Genomic DNA, 20,600 nt, shown 5'->3' with positions numbered 1-20,600 from the left:
CGGCAGTGCACGTTTTCCAGCTTAGGTCTGATGTATTATGTGCCAGATGAATGGTCAACTGAGTTTTATTTGTGATGAGAAGATGCAGTAAAATCAGCAAAACCAAACACTTCTCAGATAAAGTAAGGTCTCTGGTCTGTGTAAAATGTCAGTATGCCAGGAGCCTTTAAATCTACACTACTGTTTTACTGTGCATGCAGGGCCATTATCTTGATTGCATCCATTCCTTTGATGGTGGTGCAGCTGTACCACAGAGGAGTTTTTCCTACTGCAGAGAACACGCCGCTCGAATACAAGAATGTAATGACGGATTGACAACCGGCTAATGTGCACATACCAACCCTCAGTTACAATGTAAAAGTGGTTAATCAAGGGCGAGGAAAAGGAAAATTATACTCCTGTAAAATAAAAAGCATTTAGTGTGTCACTAAAATGAAACAAATTAAATGCAGCAGCAGGTAGAGAGGGGAGATGAGGACACGAGCTAAAGGCTGGACTGGGTGAGAGGTCGGACTAACCTGATCTTTCTTTGTCTTATGAGAGGAGGCCACATGAGCGAGATACTGGATGACCTTCTTGGTGTTTTCTGTCTTACCAGCACCAGACTCGCCTCTATACAATACAAACAGAGAAAATATAGGTTTAGGATGGACACAGTCAAGCTAACTAGCAGATTAAAATTTCATTAATGATACAGGGACTGCTGCTATCTGTGTGTGTGTGTGTTTGTAACTCACGTGCACAGGATGGACTGGTCTTCACGATCTGCAAAATAATAAAAGAAAAAGGCGTGCAAATGTAGATTATGTAATCTTTGCAGAACAGCACTGCTACATATTTTAAATGAGCATACGTTATCGCCACAGTGCAAAGCATTTTTGTCTGTACAACTGGCGGTACAGAGACCACAGGCAGGAAATCAATATCCTGTTTCCTGTGACTCTAAAGACGTGCTGCTGGGGTTCCAACCAACTGGCTAATTACCCTATTGCCTCCAAATGCGGTCCGAACATTTTGCTCGAGCCAAACATGCAGAAAACAAGCACTGATGGGACAGAGGGGTGTAGATTAGGGGGTATGAACGACAGATGATAGTTCTCTGACAGATATATAAGGGCTTTAATGCAAAGCTAACAGAATACATGCAAGAGCTGGACAAAAACACATTACAATAGCTGCAGGAAACACCGAGCAGGGAGTCAGTGTTACTTCACTAAACGCTAAAAAATTACGTAATGTGGCAAAAAAAAAAAAAAAACTGAAACACATGCCAAACACAGGAAATGTGCATTAGCATCGTTTAGGCAGGAAATTTGCTCAACGAAATCACAGTGAACTACCACGTAGCTTTAAACATCAAAGCTAAAGGGGTGTCAGTGTCGAGAACAAAAGAAAATCTTGAGCTTAACACAATTCAAATGGATTTGTAGCACATTCCTTGTACAGGCTTCCTCCGAAAGCGTGAGTAACTAAGTAGGTGAAAAGAGACGCACCTCATATATCAAACATTCCTTAGCTTCAGTTAAGAGCATCTGGTGTTTGCTGAGGCCAGTGGGGCAAATAAATCATATGGAATACTCTGAATATCTTCCACTAACTCCAACAGTCTGTAGCCACTGGTCTCCAGTGTCTTCTATTTCAAACTCAATATACACCATTCATTCACCGCGTTTGAGTTTTAAGAGAAGTTAATGATGCAAATATTCTGCCAATATTACAGAATCCATGTATAAAACCTTTTCTCTCAGGACTGTTAAAGTTTACAACTCTGTGTGGTATCACTCAGCACACAATAGATTCTTTGAAAAAGGAATATTTTACAAGTTTGGGGATCCTAAAATAATTCAGGCAAACATTACATCATGTGTGGCAGCAGACAAGCTCCACTTCATTTCTTCCTTCTAAGGCTCTCAACCAGCACTCAGACAGTGGGGACGATGACTTACCCTGCATCATGCTTCTGTAGGATGTGTCAGTGATGGCATAGATATGAGGCGGCATTTCATGCCTCTTCTTGCCCTTGTACATTTCAACAATCTCCTCTGAGTAGATGGGCAGGTTCTTGTAGGGGTTTATGACGACACAGAAGAGACCAGAGTATGTCTGCAGGACAGATAAAGATGGAAATTAGGAAAAGAATGTTCACTTTACCAGTAGAAGATGAGTGTTGTGCTGTAAACATGGATAAATAAAACAAGCTGAGGGCAAATCCAAGAGACTGCACACATGTGAAATGCAATAAAGGAAAACAGCAAATCTTTATTTAGACATTCAATATGACAAAAAAAATGTATTGCTTTTTGTGGTTGTTATAAACTTGGAGGTGTAAAATAAAAGCTGCTAAGATGTGAAGACATTTACTTCTGCCATTCTTTAAGTCCACTACCAAAAGTTAGCCTCCCAGCTTCACAACCAAGTAAGAATTCAACACAGGTACTATGTAACATCTAACTAACCAATAGCCATCCAGCTTAAACATGGACTGTGTTTGATTGACAGCCAGAAGGGGGCAGGAGCAGCAGCTGGTGGAAAATAGCTCATTTAGAACAGCCCCAAAAACAGCATTCAGAGTCATGGTGAAATTAACCATCTTTGCAGTCAATTAATTTGCTGAAAAACACACAATGTGAGACCTATAATGTGCATCACAAAGATCATAAATTGGATATTGGTCACATATATACAAGTACAGAGTCAAACAGAGAAGCTGCACTCTGTAAGGACTCAGTACTAAGGCCGTCCCATCCCCCATCACCGCTAAGCTAAAAGTTTCTCATGAACTCTGATTTGTTACCCTCCTCTATTATGCAATATCAACCCCACCCTCCTGCAAGTTTAAACTGATGAGTGACCTTGGCATTGTAAAATTACAGCTAAACAGGTTAGCCAAGTCATATCTCAAATCTACATGTTAGAATTATCTTTTTTCCTCCAATAGAACATCAAAACACGCCTCCATTCCTTTCTATAATATCCATAAAATCTTTTTCTGCTGGGTATCTGGACTTATATCTCCTTCCTAACATAACTTTTGAGTTTTTTTTCTATGTGCTGCATTCCTGTGCTGCTCTCCCATCATCTCTGTACCAGGCGTCTCTCCCTCTGTTGTTCACGCACTCTCCCCTGAGAGACGGTCAATTTCAAGACTACAGAGCCTGGAGCCTCTCAAACCGAGCGTAGCCTGGATCTCTGGGGGGAAGGAGGGAGGGGACAGCAGGCTGTGTTGATCTGACCGGGTCACACCACAGAGTCAAAGAGACTAAATCACTCCCAGCCCAGAAAATGGCGGTAAATAACATTAATTATAGGAGCTGCAACAGCAGATATGACACGATTTACATTCCATGTCCATCTTTGCAAAAAACTGGACCCCGAAGCCCCTCCTTCTCTAACTGGTTTTTCATATCTCTCATGCTCTGGACGGCATTGTTCCCTGCAGCTTCCTGTTTACAAGATATCTCCAAACACACAGAGAGAAATAAAACTAAGAGAGCACACAAGACAGTGCTAGAGGGAATAGACAAAGAGGAAGAAGAAGAAGAACGCCATAACATGAGAACGTTAACACATTGCACACTTTCTTTGCAATGACAATATGCACACAATGGGTTGCCTGAAACAATGGGGCTTAACGAGATAATTAGGAGGTTGGAGGAAGAGATAGACTGGGCTGGAGATTAGCCATGGCAGATTGTTTTCTATAAGCCAGTGGGGATTTTGCAGGAACAGAAACTTCAAATTAACCCCAATGCATCACTGTCACGTTACATTTCCAAAAATGTGCTGTAGAATGAGTGAAAACCTTCTTTGTTTAGGGCATTTTATGTCACACACTGCTCAGTACTCACATATATGAGCCCAGAGTAATATCTCTCCTTCAGGTTGTGCAGCACGGACGCTTCATTCAGGCAGGTGAGCTCGGCCATGTCCTCCACCTTGCTGAATTTGGGCGGGTTCATCTTCTGGATGTCATCCTTGTTCACCTTGATCTTCTTCCCAGAGTCTGCCAGCTCCACCACGCACTCGTCGCCGCGCTCCTCCTTCACGGAGCCGGCCTCGAACCCAAGGCGCTCCGACGGCACCCATACCAGCTTCTTGGTGGCCCAGTCCGCCTGTGCCAGCGGGTTGTTGACCAGATTACGGTCCACGTACAGAAACTTGTCTGCGTCTGTCATGGTAGCTGATTCAGAGAGAGAGAGAGAGAGATATAACGTGTTTGTGGTTAGAGCAGAAGTCACAAGCTCAAAGGTTATAAATCATCACATTAATATGAAATAGCATTTGTGCACTACTACACGTCATCACTAAAATCTGGCAGGGAAAAAAGCTCCGTGTTACATAACAAAAACTTTTTTTTTTTTTTTTTTAAACAGAAACAGACCTTTGCTATCCTTCCATCTTCACATTTAATCTCTGAGGAATGCAAAGGTCACCGTTAAATGGATGCACAACAGAAACAAGTGAGGTTGGGTCGACATAAAACACAACCATGTCAACCCAGAGTCTGTGATGCTCCACGGCTGACTGCTGTGAAGACTGAATCAAATTTCCATCTGCCAGACCTTCAGGGAGGCGCAGGAGCAACATGCATCCAGGATCAGAGAGATTTAAACTCGTCTCTCAGCAGAGACGCCACCTTTGTGGTTTGAATGCGCCAATACACAGAACTGTCACACACAAGTGAGGGAGCATCTGTTTGTTGTCATTCCTGCTGGCTAGTCACGGTGTCTGTTCAGAAGGAGAAGGGAGATAGCACAAACCTCTTCATGAATATCAGCTCTTATCAACCAGGTAGAACCAGGAACTAAATCAGGAAACACAAGTCCCTTTTATTCATCCTCGTTTGTGCTTTAAATCATTCAGATGAACTATAAAGATAAGGAATAAAAAAAGCAAGCTTGTCTGAGATGCAATTTTTGTACGCAATACCACAGAGTCACGATCTTCCTTGTACAGAATAACCACTTCCTGAAAGTGACCTGCTAAGGGTTTCAGAGATTTTAGAGCGAGAATAAAATAAAGTAATTAATATATAAACCTCAAACTGTTTGTCTTAGTTGCAGCTTGTCTTGGTAGTTGACCTCTTTTTATTCTTCCGTTTTTCATACTAGCCGTGATACAAGACGACATAACATTAACAATCAGTGAGTAGCAATAGAGGTTTGTGTTTGGTCAGTCAGCAACCTCAAGTACCACAATCTAAACTTCAGACATTCTTGGACTACATTCATAGACTACTATGTCAGGAGGAACAACACAGGTAAATATCTCCCATTTCTAAAAAGTTTCCGTGCTGAAAAAGGGCCACTTGTGAAAGTTCTTGCAGTCAGACCGGACTCGGTGCAGTAAAGGGGACAGTGATGGTCAATTTATGTTGCAAACCAAGTTAGGTCTAGCTAGCAAACTCGCAAACAGTTATAGTCAAGGTGCTTTAAATATACAATTTATGTAATAACACTATTTATAGCGGTGAGTGATTCCACAATCTTCTGCTGTGAATGATCTTTTTAAACAAACCGTAAGGATCGCATCATTAAATAAATAAATGCCAGTGTTGTCCAAACTCTAATCCACATGAAAAAGTGTGATTAGTTGTGACAATTACAGTGACGCTCATCGGGCACGCTGTGCATCTTGGAAGTGCAAGTGAATTCTAAAGCAGCAGAGATATGACTCACCACTTCTAGTCAAAACTTTGAGCACAAAATCAGAGCACCAACAGTATGCAGAGACTTGTTGGACTTTTAGCTTTAAGCTGAAGATTGTTTCCTGGGAATCATACCGTCACTGCTGTCTTGCATGAACAGTGACGTGGGAGGGGAATTTTTGAACTTCATAAAACCTTTTATGGATTTTTTTTTTTTTCACAAATCAAAAATAAATGCCATACATAAATGCCGTAGCTTTCATATCAAATTTAAGCACACTACCGAGTGTAAATAATATCTTGAAACAAGCCATTTTCTTTCCTACACCTGTGAAAGCTCATACATAACATCTTGATGACAAGGAGTGCTGCAGTAACCCATATAGAAAGTGACTAGACAAGTAAAACCAGTATTAAGCTAAGGTGTCTGAGCCAAGCCACCCAACAATAGAAAGTGTACTGACACTTTGGGCAATTAACTGAACATAGTGTGCTTTCACTGACACTACCGCCCCAGACTTTACCATCTCAATTATCATTCCAACTCGGCAGGAGCTTGACACCGTTTTTCCCAGCGGCACAGGGATCTTTACCCTTTCCCAATGCTGCAGAGATTTGCTCCATATGCTGTGTTGCGCATAAGCAAATACCCGGAACATCACAGCTGAGATCAGTCTTAACTTGTACACTTATCACATCTGAATTATTATTTTAGCTGGAAGTGGTTCATGACCATGAGAGTAACTTCACATTGCAATGTGGTCCAGTGGGAAAAGGTTCTGCTGCCAAATTCTTATACTCTAGTTATAAAACAATGCTTGTAGAGAGCAGAGAAACACTGATCCTAAATGCCCCACATTTTCCTAGTCTAATTATGGACTTTTTAATTTTCATTTAACAATAGGTAAAAAGTATAATGCAACTTCATGGCTGATATGTTTGTGTCAAAAGCCCCTAAGCCCATTTTCGTTAAAAACAATGTAGAATCTCAACAAGAGTAATGCTCGCTACAAAATACCAACTCCAAAGCATCAACTGCCCTGAAAACACGACAGACTTTCAAGACAATTTCAAGACACTGAAGTCAGGGTTGCGACATTTAACAGGGCTGGGTCCAATTCCGGTACATTAACCCTGATCTGTGAAAAACCCAGCAGAGGGAGAGCCATTCTTCATGACCCCTGCCTCTCTCCATCCTCCATCAACAAGATGTCAGGCTGCACTACAGCTGACGTCCATCACTGCTCACCCCGCCTAAAAACTCATCCCTCGTCTTCCAACCTCGTGCTTTTCGAGTAACAGAATGAGGGGCAAATTAATCCTGCTACGGCTCTCAGCTGGCTCCACGCTTCCTCCTTTGCGTTCAGTCAGCCCTCCCCTCCTTTTCTGTTTATCCAGTCTTTTCAGGGTCGCATTCCTCCCATTCTCACCCTTTATCAGGGAGAGACAGCGAGCAAAGGCATTCCACAAATTTCTGTCCTCTATGCCTCCCCCCTTACATCTTCTCAGACCTATTTTCTGCTGCTTTTTCCTGTTTTGCCCTCCTCTTATTCCCAATACATCAGTATATTAAGTGTTCCTTTCTATGTTTCACTCAGGAGACACCGGCATCGCTTTGCATTGGTGAGCACACCCATAGCTGATTAGATTGTCCCATTGTTTCCATGCTCCTTGACAATTCATTTGACCATTATTTGCTCAAATACATTTCAAACAGTTGGCTTCATGCAGGGCCACATATGAGCTTGATTATTATAATCCCTGCAGCTTTGTTGGCTGACAAAAAAAACAAGAAGTGAAACAGAACATGCTGAACGCAGCCAAAGCTCTGGTACTGTCCTAACCTGATATGTTTCACATGTGTGGAGACACGTTACCATATAAGCTTCTGAAACACTGCTAACCTATACAGACCCATACCTGCATGGCCTAAGCATGTATTAATTGCTAGGCCATTCATATGAATAGCTGTAAAGCAAAGATAATTCATGGCAGACTGCAGTTCAGATACGCACTGTTTGCAAAAGTAATGCAGCTAAGCTAACAACAAATTCAATTATTGATTAATTTATTGTTTGTTGAATCTATAAAACCTCTCAAAACAATGAAAAATCTCCCAAGTTACACCCAATGTGACTGGAAAACATGCATATTCAGTTCACTAACACCTCAGACTGACAAAAATCTGCTAAACCACAGTAAAATAAGACAAGTCCGGTCTGTTGATGTCTGCTACAGTCCGACTTACATGCTTGACACAGATAACTCTGTGACACACTTCAAACTACCTCTCCAGAGAGTGGAATGAGGACTAAAATTACTCCAACAGCTATTCTAGTTCGACAAGCGCTGTTCTATATAGAAAGTAGAGAGAAGAGGAGGGATAAAGAACTCCCAGGAGCCAGTTTTAGATCTTGGCCTTTCCTTGTGGAGCTTCACGGTTTTAGTAAGACGTGGATGTTGACTTGACATTGAGATAAAACAGTGTGCTTCAACACTCTTCTCATCCCCACCCCTCACTTGAGTCTCAGGTTCTTGTGGTCTCCCTGCCAAGACTTCCATAATCCTGTAAGAATCAAGGTTTCCCTGATTTCCTGTCACTTTGGAGTATCACTCAGCTGTGAAAACACCATCCGTTCTGTTGAAACCCATTAACAATGAGACAAGCTGGTCTAGATAATCATAACATGGATTACTCGTTAGCTAAAAACATGGCAATAGGTCATCCTGAAACTAACCCTTGGCAAAAATCTTTCAATTTTACAGAGCCTTACTGAGATGCCATTAAAGGATTATATTCTAAATTTCAAAGGGGCTGCGGACCTGAAAGAGGAAGAGGAACCATAAAACCATTAACACAAGGAAGAGGACTGAGGGCCGGATTCTATAACTGGATCACAGAGACCAGAATGTGGTCGCAAACAGAGGAAGTAGTGCAGGAGCCAGGGCTTTGAGGAAGATGTGGAGGAGGAACGAGGAGACGAAAGGAAAAGGGAAGAGCTCCAGAGAGTCCTCCTTAAGTTCCGTTTGTCCCGTTTAAAAAGCAGGTCAACCTTAGTCTTTATAAAACGGAGGCCATCCATCCATCAGGCCGACTCCCTTTCATTCCTTTCCACCTCACTGATTCTCCCCGAGTTACTGTAAAAACCAGCGGTCGTGACAACCTCCACCACAGCTTGACCATGTACAGTCAAATTCTCCAGCTCCAGCTGAAGGGAACCCATAAACCAGCTGTCCTGTGTGCACTGGACCATTGGTTGGATTATTAATAGAATGACGGCCAAAGTCAATAACGCTGTACTCCCACCAACTGCATCCCATCAGCACATCCCACCAGAGTACGATGAGCCAGAGCTGCTCGTCCTCAGCCGTCTTCCTCAGGCTGTGGATGTTGTTTCTGCACCCTCGGCTGTTTGACTTCAGCCGTTTATCTTGCCCATTCCAACAAATACTCCAGTCTATTTCTAGTGCATCAGTCCCTCCTGTGTCTTGGCATTACCACTTTCTTCCCCCTCACAGTCTGATGATCTACTGACTGCGACTGTATGGAAGACAGTGGGTGCCAGACTGGGGCTGTAAGGAATGAGTGCATCGTTCCAACTTCAACTGACAATGAAAAGAAAGATTTATTATGTTATTAATTTATGAATCCTGCACAGAATGTCTGTCTTGCCCATTTATGATTTGCACAGATTAATTATCCAAATCTAATTTCCTTTTGGACTCGAGAAAAAATAAATCAAAAGTATAAAAACAAGCTGTAGATTCATAAGCGCAAAAACAAATAAATCCTTATTCATTTTCCAATTTTGATTGCTTGACTAGAAATGAGTAGAAACTAATAATTCATGGATTGTTAGGTACTTGAGTTAGTCAAAATTCATTGTGGGCTCACAGGTCGACTTTCTCTCTCTCTCTCTCTCTCTCCAATCCACCCTCCTTCTCTAAAAAGGGAGGGTGGGGCAGGAGGAACAGAGGGGAGGAAAGGAAATGACAAACTGAGAAAACTATTTTGCCATTTGTGGAACTTGGTGTATGCGAGTCTTTCAAAGCAGGAAGAAAGGTGGCATTTTCTTGAGCACATGCTGAACGGTTCTGAGGACTGAAGTAAATTAAGCATACTGGAAAATAACCACGCTGCATGACAGATCTACATCACTTTCCACATTACTTTTCACATTCCTGCCCCAACCGGGATCCAATTTCACTGCACTGGGAGCAGGCCACTGCCATCCACCACTTACAACTGGAGGCCCATACTGGGTCGTACTATGCCCTCAGCACATCACCAACAGCCAGTGGTTCTGTCAGATGAAATTAAACACAGACTTTCAGAAGTTCCAAATTTGCTCATTTTAGCCGATTTAAACTGTATATTATTTAATATTAAAACAGAGGCAATATTTATTAAACAATTGAAGTGCCAGTGTTTAAATTTGCATATGTATTATTAATGCCTACCATTATTCAGTTTTTCCATGTCCTTCCCTCATGTCAAGCTTTTTTCTAATACCTCTGATAATTTTCCTGTATGTTCAGGTGCTGTATACAACTTACAGAACCAGTAGATGTTGCTAGAGCACAAATATCTCCAGCCAAAAACATGCAGGTGTACCGGCCACATCTCTCCACTCCCTTCACATTTAATTTACAACCACAAAAGGTTGTGTCAACAAATATTAATCCAGCTATAATTATGAGCCCACGCTTGTATTGTAAAAGGCAATAAATGGCCGTAACAAGTTGCTGTCAGTTCGAGTTACATTATCTTCGTTTAGCCTCTGCCTCCTGTCGCTCTGCTAATGTCTGTTTGTGGAAAGAGACCTGAGTGAAGGAAAACAAGCATTAGAGACTCTCACACTGAGCTAATATTAAACAAGCGCAATAAATTTGGCAAATGTGTTACAAATATATTAAGAAAATTTAGTTTTGGGGTTCTTTAGTTTTTGGAGCACCGGCTAGATACTCTAGATTGCACTCTGGCTTTTATAAACTTGTCTTGGACATCATTTTTAAACATTTTAAAAAGAAAATGAGGGCCAACAGTTTCAATAGGAGGCACTAACATGCATGACTAGCCAGACTGGCTACCAACCACCTTCATTCTCTGCAAAAGGACTCCATTATTCTACGATACATTTGCATAGCTAATAGCTGTTTGCTGCTATATCTATGCTATATTTATACTCGGACACCGTTTTCTCTCCCCATTCATCAGCAGTATGAATGAATAAACAACGAAGAGGACAGATAATTTGAAATAGGGCGTTGGTCTGACAACCACATTTTCGTGTCCATACAACAAATTCCGAGTGTAACATTCAAACAGTCATCTTGTTGCACCACAAAATCCACAGCCAACTGGTTTTATTTGACAAAACAAAGCAGGTCCTGCACAGCACCAGTTTGCCCTTTACCTAAAACACTCAAACGGTATTGACCATGCGATAATAGGCAGAGGGTTATGTAAGGCTTTCAACAGAGAGCAAAAGAATGCAGAAGGGAGTTAAGATACACATTTCTGTTTGTCAGCAGTAATTTTTCTTAGAGGAATGCTGAACTGGTACAGCTAAGTCTTGACTTTCTGACAGGCCAGAAGAAGAAAATCTGCTACCACTGCTTCACATCTCCTATGTTCTCATAAGATTCATCTTACGTTTCTCTGCTATTCATTCTGCCACCAGACAACCTCCCCCGCATCACCTTTGTAGACCAAGATGTGGTTCTTTCCACTTATCGCTTGTTATCTCTACCTAGGCCACTCCCTGTGAGCTACACAGACAATACAAAGCTGCCATGTTTTAATAATCATCTCATCAAACAATGTGCTCAGACTTCAAATAGCCACATGTCAGTCTGACAACCTGGACATCTGGTATGCAGCACAATTTGGATTAACAATGGAATTGATGCAGGCGTTGGAACCCAGATGAATTATACAGCATGTTTCAAAGTTCACTCAAAAAGTGACCTGAAAGTGTCTGTGGTATTTCGCAACCTTCCACATTTCTGCCCAGTCACACACCAGGTGTGCAGCTCGCACACACACCCAGCCACGGACAAAGTCTATTTAATGTCATGGATGGAAATGCAACTGTGCTTTACCACTACTGATTAGATGTCTTTTCTGTTCTGGGTATGCATGTCATTTAACAGTTTCTATATAAATATGTGGCATTAACTCAGATTGAATAGCTTGTATTTACACCAATAGGGAAAATGCATTGTATAAAGACTGTCAACTCTTTTCTACAAGATAATTATTTCAGGGAGGTGGATAGCCAGGTGCTGCCTTTCTCTTAATCTTGACATAAAGTTGGATCTTTCAACTGACACTCCAGAGAAGCCTGGGCTGTTGGTCAGTAATCTCTAACCGAGAATTACCTCATAATTATTGGCCTGAAACGGAAAGCGGTACCATCGTGCCACGAGCAATCATAAGCGGAATGGTCAAGGTCCATCTTTGGAGATCAGAAATCTCTACAAGTCCTTTCTTTATGTAGTCTAAGACAGAGTGCAGTCACTTCCCGGTATTGTTTGGCTCCACTGAATGGTTACAGGTGCGTGCTGTGAGGGGGAGGATGGAGGAAAGGATGGGGTGTTCACAAAATACACAAACAGAGGAAAAGAGGCAGGGGCAGGAAAATGAAGCAGAACACAGACTGGGAACAGAAGTTGTCGAAAAAGGTCTGATAGGAAGACTACAAGGAAATGTAAGAAACAAAGCTGTGCACAGAAGAAGGAATCCCAAAGCAGATGCAACTGGAAATGTATGCTGGAGCCCAGTCAGTTTAACCACTCCGGCTGGGCCAACTTAATTATGCTGTTCATGTCAACCAGAAGAAATATGTTTGGGCAGAACTAAAATAGATGAGACATTCAGGAAAAAGCAACCGTTTGAATGACTTAAATTAAAGACCATCATTAGTGACATACAGAGCAACGCAACAAACAGTAACAATGCAGGTTTATGTGTGTTGTGCTTTATATTGTCTGACTTTAAAACAAGCATTATGTCTATTCCTGAATATACAAATGAATTTTCTCTAGTGTTGACTACAAGTAACACTATAACTACATACTGAGAAAGGACCTGATCAGCTCTCCCATGGCTGAAGAAAAAAAAAAAAAACTTAGCAATCTCCACTCAAGCAGGAATGTTGTTTGCATGAACGAAGCTCAGCTGACTGGGAGACTAGCCTACACATGACATTTGACCGTACTGCCCTATAAATCATTGACAAAAACTTTTGTTAGAATCAAGATTTACAGGGAAAGTCATGAGTGTGTACTCAGAAAAGAAAAGTAGTTTTTACAATCAGTCTCCACATTAGTTCTTCAGAAATCTTGACATATTGTTTATTGCCGAGGCTATGGTTGCAACTTACAAGTGCTTTCTTTCTTTTCAATGATGTTAAAAAAAATTCTCTCAAAAAGCCTCAAAACACTGCAGACTTTTTCAAACAGCTTGTTTTGTCTGACCAAAGCTCCAAAACCTAAAGGTGGTCAGCTTAATCATAAAAGACTACGGAAACCAGCGCATATTCACATTGAAACAGCCGGAACCAGTGATTATTTTTCTGTCTTTAACAAAACAAGACTCCTAATTTTAGCTCTAAACCTTTTGTACCACGTTATCATTTGCATCTCTTGTCTGAGCCAGACAATCCGAGTTCAAGAAATTATTCAACCAGTGAATGCAGAGACAAAAAGATTAAAAATACCTGACATTTGTTAAAAGAAAACAGAGACTTCAAAACAGAAGACAATTGTGGGTTGCAACGTGCCAAACAGTGTCACGCTGTCCTCTACACAGCGCATTCTCATGTGCAGCAAAAGCAAAAGGGCCTGCAAGTAATCTGCCTCAGCCGGGACAACAAGCCCTCAATGAAATCTAAACATCCACAGGCATGTTCCCTTGGACTGTATCATTCTGAGAAGATTGAACAGCTTCCCCGCACCAGCACCAATGTTCACATTTTAAGATGTCTGCATTTAATTTTGTCTAGCCTACAGTTCATAACTCTCCTAGGGGCCTCGAGTGTGGACACTGCTGACACACGGATGATGGAATGTAACGATCTCTGCAGGGGGCTCCATAACAGCACTGAAAACTGGCAATAAGTGAGAAGAACTGGCCTCCAGAGAAGCTATTGCACAACACATTGCCAGGATTTAATTCAGCAAAATGACTAATGCAAAAACACGATACAACATGTCACCCAATGTGACATTGAAAGACTATTTACAGATTAATCTTTTTCAAGCGTCACAGAAAAGGATAAATCTGCTCTATTAAAGCAGCTGTATCATCTTGAATGATGGATTTCAAAGAGGGTATAGACAAGACATTGGACAACACACAAGTTAACATGTGTCAACTAGTGTAATTACAAATTCAGCATGGCATGATGCAGGATAGAAACACTACTAATGCAGCAAGATCACACTGTGCTTTAATAGTGTCTTGGCAGAAAATAGCCAATTTGAAATGTATGGTTCTGATTACTAAATTTTACAGTAAAAAGGTGCCGCGCTCACTCCGTGTAACAGCACTCTCACTTTGTACAATGAGAAACAGGTTTGAAGGGAGAAGTGCCAGACTTAGAAGTTCTACGAATCCCAGTCTGACTTGACACCGAGTTCATTCTTTTTTTGGGTCAAACATTGAAGCTGAAGGGAGTGCGCTCATACCAGAGTATGTTTGCTTACCAGAATGCAAACACAATGATGTGCCATCTAACAGAGCAAACACAAGTTGCACCGACAAGGCACAACACTTACGTATAGGCAGCATGACACACCATGACGAGGTTTAATGAGAATGTGATCCTTTACAGGTTGGAGAAAATGCAGATTCTATCAAATATGTTGTCGTTATGCTTGAAGATAAATGTGCAAAATGAACCAAGTTTTTAGAAAACTCCTACAATCAGATTACAATTCTATAACCGGACATTGAATCGTTTGTTGAGTCACATTTTTCACTTTGCTCCAAGATTACAGAGCATCTTATATTTTACAGTTCATGAAGTCCTCTGAGGCAAATGTGCGATTTGTGCCATGGGTTGCATAAATACAATGTACTTCAGCTGGCTTACTATTAATCCAATAAATTCTCTTAAACCATGGAAAACTTGCATTGCCAGGCTAATGCTCATCACAGCGGACCACTCTGTAATTAGATGGCAAACCTGGTCATTTTCAGTTGGCATTCCTGTGTATTGCAGACATGTGCATTAATTTTAGAAGGGACACAAGGGAGATACCCCCCTCAATATTTAGAACACGTGCATTTTCTCCCCCTAGAAAAAACAAGAAACAAGTAAAGGTCTTTTATTTTGAAAAACCATTAGAGTGTTTGCTTATGAAGGTAACAATGCCTCCAACAGGGGCAGATGTTTTGTCTTTAGCATGCCAGACAAGTTTTGGGCATGAAAAATCTTGCTGAAGCACATATGAGCTATTAAAAGTGAGGGGATTAAGAGACTAAAGAGACACAAAAGAAGAAATGATGCCTGTACGCGTGTCATCTCAGCAGGGATAAAATTCAAAGATAACACTTAAAGTACAGAATGCCAGAGTCATTATATTCCATTATAATTGGAATTAACCCATGATTTGTGCCTTTGCCTTTACATAATCAACATTTCCATTATAAAATGGTGCAGAAAAGGAATAAATTAGTGCATATAAACTCAGCAAAATGCAGAAAATCAGTGTTTGATACTCAAAATTACACCCATTCGCTCCCCTGACCTTCAAACTAATTGAAGCATTCCAAACAAAATCTGGTTCATTGATGGAACAATCTCTCTTCTATACAGATAAATTGAGCGAAGCAAATTTTGCATCTTCCTTTTTGTACTGCACTCCTCAGGCATGGAAAAATTCTATTTAGAAACACCTCCTTCATATCAGGCGTTCACATCCAAGATGACTTTATGAGGAATGCAAGCTCTTTAAAGTGTCAAACTCTCAGATACCATATTAGGAGTGGACCAATATGTCTTTTTTTAAGAGCTGATACCGATTAAAATTAAGCAGATACCTGGAACTGATGTGTATTTGCTGTAAAAATGATGATCCTGTTGTCCAAGTTTAGAACTACACATTGCAAAACATTACCAAGATGGCTTTGATTATCTGTGCTGTACATATGTTTCATTAAAACAGAATTTTTGCACGTTTAACCCTTCAGTGATGATGGGCTATTACTTGTGACCACTGGTGACTAAGCAGTGAGATATTGCTGTGGGTGGGATGTTGCTCAAGACCACAGAGGATCAGAATCTGCTTTGTTGCCAAATAGGTTTTCATAGACGAGGAATTTGACGTTGCATATCAGTAAACACTGACAAGAAGGAAAAAAACAAGAAGGGTGGAAGATGAAGGAAGAAAAGCAGGGACCACAGATAGAGAAAAATGTAAAATATATGTACTGTTAACTGGAAACAAATGAATGAAATATATGTAGGAACACAATGCATCTCCATATACTGCTAGTAAAATAAAAACTAGAGAAATATGAGTTGATAAATACATTATCTTAAAAAAAAATACCTAAAAAGAAATTTCTACAGTAGTTCAGCACACATGATTTGGTTCCACCCAGTACTTGCTTCCTTCAAGACTGTCCAGCTGCACATGTACTTGTGAGCTAAAAAAATCATCTTGAATTTCCCTGAGGATTAATAAAGTATCTATCCATCTATCTTCATTTAGCCAGAGGGCATTAAATGCCTCCCATGGGCAGCCAGTTAAAAACTATACAGACACGAGTTTATAACTAAACTATCTTTTAAATAAAATCAACTTACAATGACATTTCTACCCTAGTTCAGCTCATATAATTCAGTTCCACCCATTACTTTGTTCCATCAAGATGCAAATGTATTTGTGAGCTAAAAATCAGTCAAATTCTCCCTTTTTCCAGAGGGCATTGAAAGCCTCCCATGGGTAGTCAATTAAAAACTATAGAAATATGAGTTTATAAATAAATTATCCTTAAAAGAAAATACATTTCTAGCCAAGTCCAGCTCATATGATGTGGTTCCACCCATTACTTTGTTCCACCATCCTGCCCAGTTGCACATGTACTGGTGAGCTAAAAAAAATCACAAGTCAAATTCCTCATTTTGACAGGGGGGCATTGAAAGCCTCCCCAATAGCCCCGGTGTGCTGGCAGCAGGAGTATTAAAACAAAGAAAGAGCGCAGACAAGCAGATGACACGGTTCAGTGAGGCTGAAGCTGGAAAAGCAAATCTCCGGGTTCCTTTTTTTCTTTTCCCGAGTCCACCGGTGAGGCAGTGACGTCATGGGCCCGGCCAGACATGTTACCGGCCACACACATCGTCTAGTCTGTCTCCCGCTTCCACACACACACACCGAAAAGTTCAACCGCAAACTGCTAATCACACGTCCAGTTATGGAGCTGGTGTTTTCACGCAGTCCTTTCCCCTCTCCTCTCACGGCTTCAACTCTTCGCCCGGCCTTTTCCTGCAACTCATTCAAGCGAATCACTTCCTGCCTCTCTACCGTTGCGGCTTTTTTAGCTTCTCGCCGCTGCCGCAAAGCTGGAGCTGTTGTTTGACGAACTACAGCTCGCACAGTGCCCACATTCACGTGTAATTAGAGTTTAGGCATAATTTTAGGTGCTAAAGTTGCGTAAAGTTGAATAAAACCCAGGTGGTAAATCAAAGTGGAGGAGGTTGCCACCCCGCTCCACTCCACCCAGCGCGCGAGGCTGCTGAAGTTGCAACCAGCAACCGTAACGGCTGCTTCCTGGTTCAATGCACTTGCTGCTAGTCGCCGCCGGACTGAATGAGTTATAAAACAGGCAAGAAAGAAAGCATGGCAACACAACGTGGTTCAAGTTCACGTATTTACCTGCTTTTCGGGTGCAAGACGCCTTTCAGAGGGTGGCTAACAACAACCGGGTTGGCTCAGTCAGCGTCGCCGTTGAGTCAAACTTCTCTTCCCGTCGAACAGCAGCTTCGCAGAGGCTAAACTACAGCGCTTGCTTCCTCCCTCTCTTTCTCTGCTGCTTCACTCTTTCTATCTCTTTTTTTCTCTCTCTCTTCCTTCTGCCCTCCCCTCTTCCACTGGCTGCTCACTGGTTCGCGTAATTTCACCCGGTGCGGGGAGCCGGGGCGCGGTCCAGGATGAGGCGGGTCACGGCCGTCATGTATCCGCCCCTCTAGCCAATCACAGCCGCGTTTTTGGTAATCGGCACACTTTGAACCAATCGGGTGCAGCGAGAGGCGGGCTCAACCCTGCAGAGAAGAAAAACTGAACTTGAAAGCGCTGAGAGGAGGGAGCAGAGGGGATGCCGATAAAGCAGTGTTTAATGAGAGAGGTATGTGCATGCTAAGGATTTTTATGACCATATAAGTACGAGCCACTGTTAGGATGGACTGCATCACTCAGGGACTACCTTTGTGTGTCAGCAGGGTCTAGTCTCATGTCTGCTTCGGAAACAAGTAGCAGAGATGGCTCCAGCTGTTTGATACTAATGGTGCTGTAAAGCTGCCAAATATCAGGCAGATCCCATGCACGCAGACTTGTCTGGGCTATCCTATACTGCTACTCATATCCCTAATGTGTTTATGTTATGTCAGCGTCTTTCACTCCACAGACAAAGGAGTATTTTTGTAGAGTGCAACAAAAACCCTCCCTGTGGTTTAATCTTGTTGAAACCGTACACTTGCCTGTCTGCCTGAACAAAGCTGGCATACTCATAGGTGTTACATTAACAATCTAACACCTATGTAGACAACTTTTCTTGTCTCCAAAGGTCAGAGGTCAGCAGCAGAGCAGAGTCAGTGGATATGGTGGTGATTTAGTGTCTGACCTAAGTACACAGAGGGGACTTTGAACCCAGTTTCTGTTTGTTTCTTTTGCTCCTGTCACTTATCTATCTATTCACTGCAAGCTCATTTTTCACTGCTATACAGACTGATGAACCTCTATGGAGACAGCACAGCCATGTCAAAAGCAAAGAACTATGTGCGGTGTAACTGTTGGATGCCATAAATCACAAATAAAGATATGCAAAAGTTGTATTTCTTTCATGATTTGTTTTGTGAAAATTCAAAAAACGGTTTTTATCCAAGTACCCACAGATGTTACCAATACTGGAAGCAACTGGGGGCTATACATACTATAGATATTACGCTGCTCCTGTTCTGTATGTCAACTCCAGAAAGATATTTTGCCATGCTGAATGTAACTTTCAACAAGTTACAGATAACTAACTCCTCTGTATATTGCTTTTGAGCCATGCTGTATTATTTTTTTGATTAAGCAAGCTTTATTTTCCTCTCAGTCTTTCTCCTTTCTTTCCATACTTGTTCCCTCTCTTCTCTGGATAAACACAGCCTGCGGATCACTTGAAAAAATGACTGAAATTTTTTCAGTTTTCTCTACAATATCTTGTGCAAACGCTTAATTTTTGGTGATTTTTTAAAATGTGACATTTAGAATCAAGTGATTTGGATGAAATATCACAATTTTTAGGCTTAAATTTGGTTAAAGTTCGACATAAGAGCAATCTGAAATTTGAAAATGTGAAAATACTCACTGTCTTTACAGGATTAGGCTCTGATAAATGTGGAAATTGTAATGATTTATTAAAAAAAGACAACGTTTTGGGGGTTTAGTGTGATTGCGCCACAAATAAAAATAAATATGTCACCCTACTGCACCCTGTGTTTCCACCACTAAGTTTACTAAAATATTTAATATAAGCAATTTATCCTGGCCTTTTGTTGGCCTTAGGTCGTTTGTAGATTTTTACGTTTAAATCTCTATTTGCACCTTTCAGCATTTTCAGTTTGAGCTCTTGTTTTTGAATTTTGCATCAGTGTGTTGCTTTGATAAGACAAAGAGAGCTAACAAGACGTGAGACAGATAGATATGACAGTTATGTAATTTACTGTTGGAGCTGAAACAGGTGAGCCCGCATTCATGATCAGACATGTAACTACTACATGGGAACCGCTGCAGGTGATGATTTAATTAATGTGAGAGAGGGATGCACTTGTTCAGCCTGTAAATCACTCTTGACATTTGTTTTTCTTTGCCTAACATGCCCCTTCAGGAAAGCAGCGAAGAAGAAAGAGTGATAGACGGCGATAACGACGTTTAAGCAGGTGAAACCAAACATGAAGGAGCAGATATCAGGAAAGCACTTGAATAGACGGACGTGGACAAAGAGGCATAAAAGGAGCAGAGTGGTAGGGGGGGAAAGTTAGGGGTGGTGGGACGGTATGAGGAAACTGAACCAAAAACGGGACGAGTTAAATCATAGACGTGGAGATGAAAGCTCTGCGGTGCCACTGCCAAAGTCTACACAGAAGACTGGAATAGTACAATAAGAACCTGTTTACTTCAGATACTCCTCTGGGATTCAGACTGGTTGATCTGAGCCAGTCTGTCGAGGGGAACTGAAGGCATGGAGCCAACGCACATGCCACGACCAGCGGGGAGACATTAGCAGTGGAAAATAAATATTTTTCACTTTCTCACTGTGAAGCACTAATGAAAAGTCTACGACTTTGATCCACATCACAAACCGAGGCTGAAAGATTAAATAGGGCAGTACCACCGAGGGATACTGGTACCTCTGCAGCTGCCAGGGATATGGGGAAAAACTGTGAAGTAGTAGATAGCTTGATTACACTGTAAATATCCACATATTGGATCAGCTGTAATACCTGAATGCTACATGTTTTGACTGAGTGAGCACGAAAACAAATTTGCAAGCAAAGAGGTCAAAAGCTAACGGCAATGCAGGGATAAACAGTTTACAAAGTTAGCTTAAGCACTGGATAAATGTTTGAAATAGCTCAAATCTAAGAGTGAGCAAGAAATAAAAAGTTACATGTTAGCTAAAATAATCTACAAGTAATGACAGTTAACTAAAAGTAATGATTAAATAGTGAAAAGGAGA

At 41.4% G+C, this 20,600-nt stretch overlaps 1 protein-coding gene across 2 annotated transcripts in view; it reads right to left on the bottom strand.

Moving 5' to 3' along the window:
• The window catches only part of LOC110962785 (myosin-9-like), a 35,955-nt gene extending 18,167 nt beyond the window's left edge, over positions 1-17,788 (bottom strand). For both annotated transcript variants that reach the window (XM_022210793.2, XM_022210794.2), the window contains exons 1-5: positions 17,537-17,788; positions 3,849-4,180; positions 1,947-2,103; positions 738-765; positions 519-612 (exon numbers count right to left, since the gene is read on the bottom strand). In XM_022210793.2, the coding sequence (XP_022066485.1) occupies positions 519-612; positions 738-765; positions 1,947-2,103; positions 3,849-4,175 (606 nt within the window). In that variant the 5' untranslated portion in view covers positions 4,176-4,180; positions 17,537-17,788. The remainder of the gene's footprint in view (positions 1-518; positions 613-737; positions 766-1,946; positions 2,104-3,848; positions 4,181-17,536) is intronic.
• Between the last annotated feature and the right edge of the window lie 2,812 nt (positions 17,789-20,600).

The sequence above is a fragment of the Acanthochromis polyacanthus genome, chromosome 21, assembly GCF_021347895.1.
Source record: "Acanthochromis polyacanthus isolate Apoly-LR-REF ecotype Palm Island chromosome 21, KAUST_Apoly_ChrSc, whole genome shotgun sequence".
NCBI lineage: Eukaryota > Metazoa > Chordata > Actinopteri > Pomacentridae > Acanthochromis > Acanthochromis polyacanthus.
The sequence above is the reverse complement of the archived record's forward strand: the minus strand, read 5'-3'. Positions and strand labels throughout refer to the sequence as shown.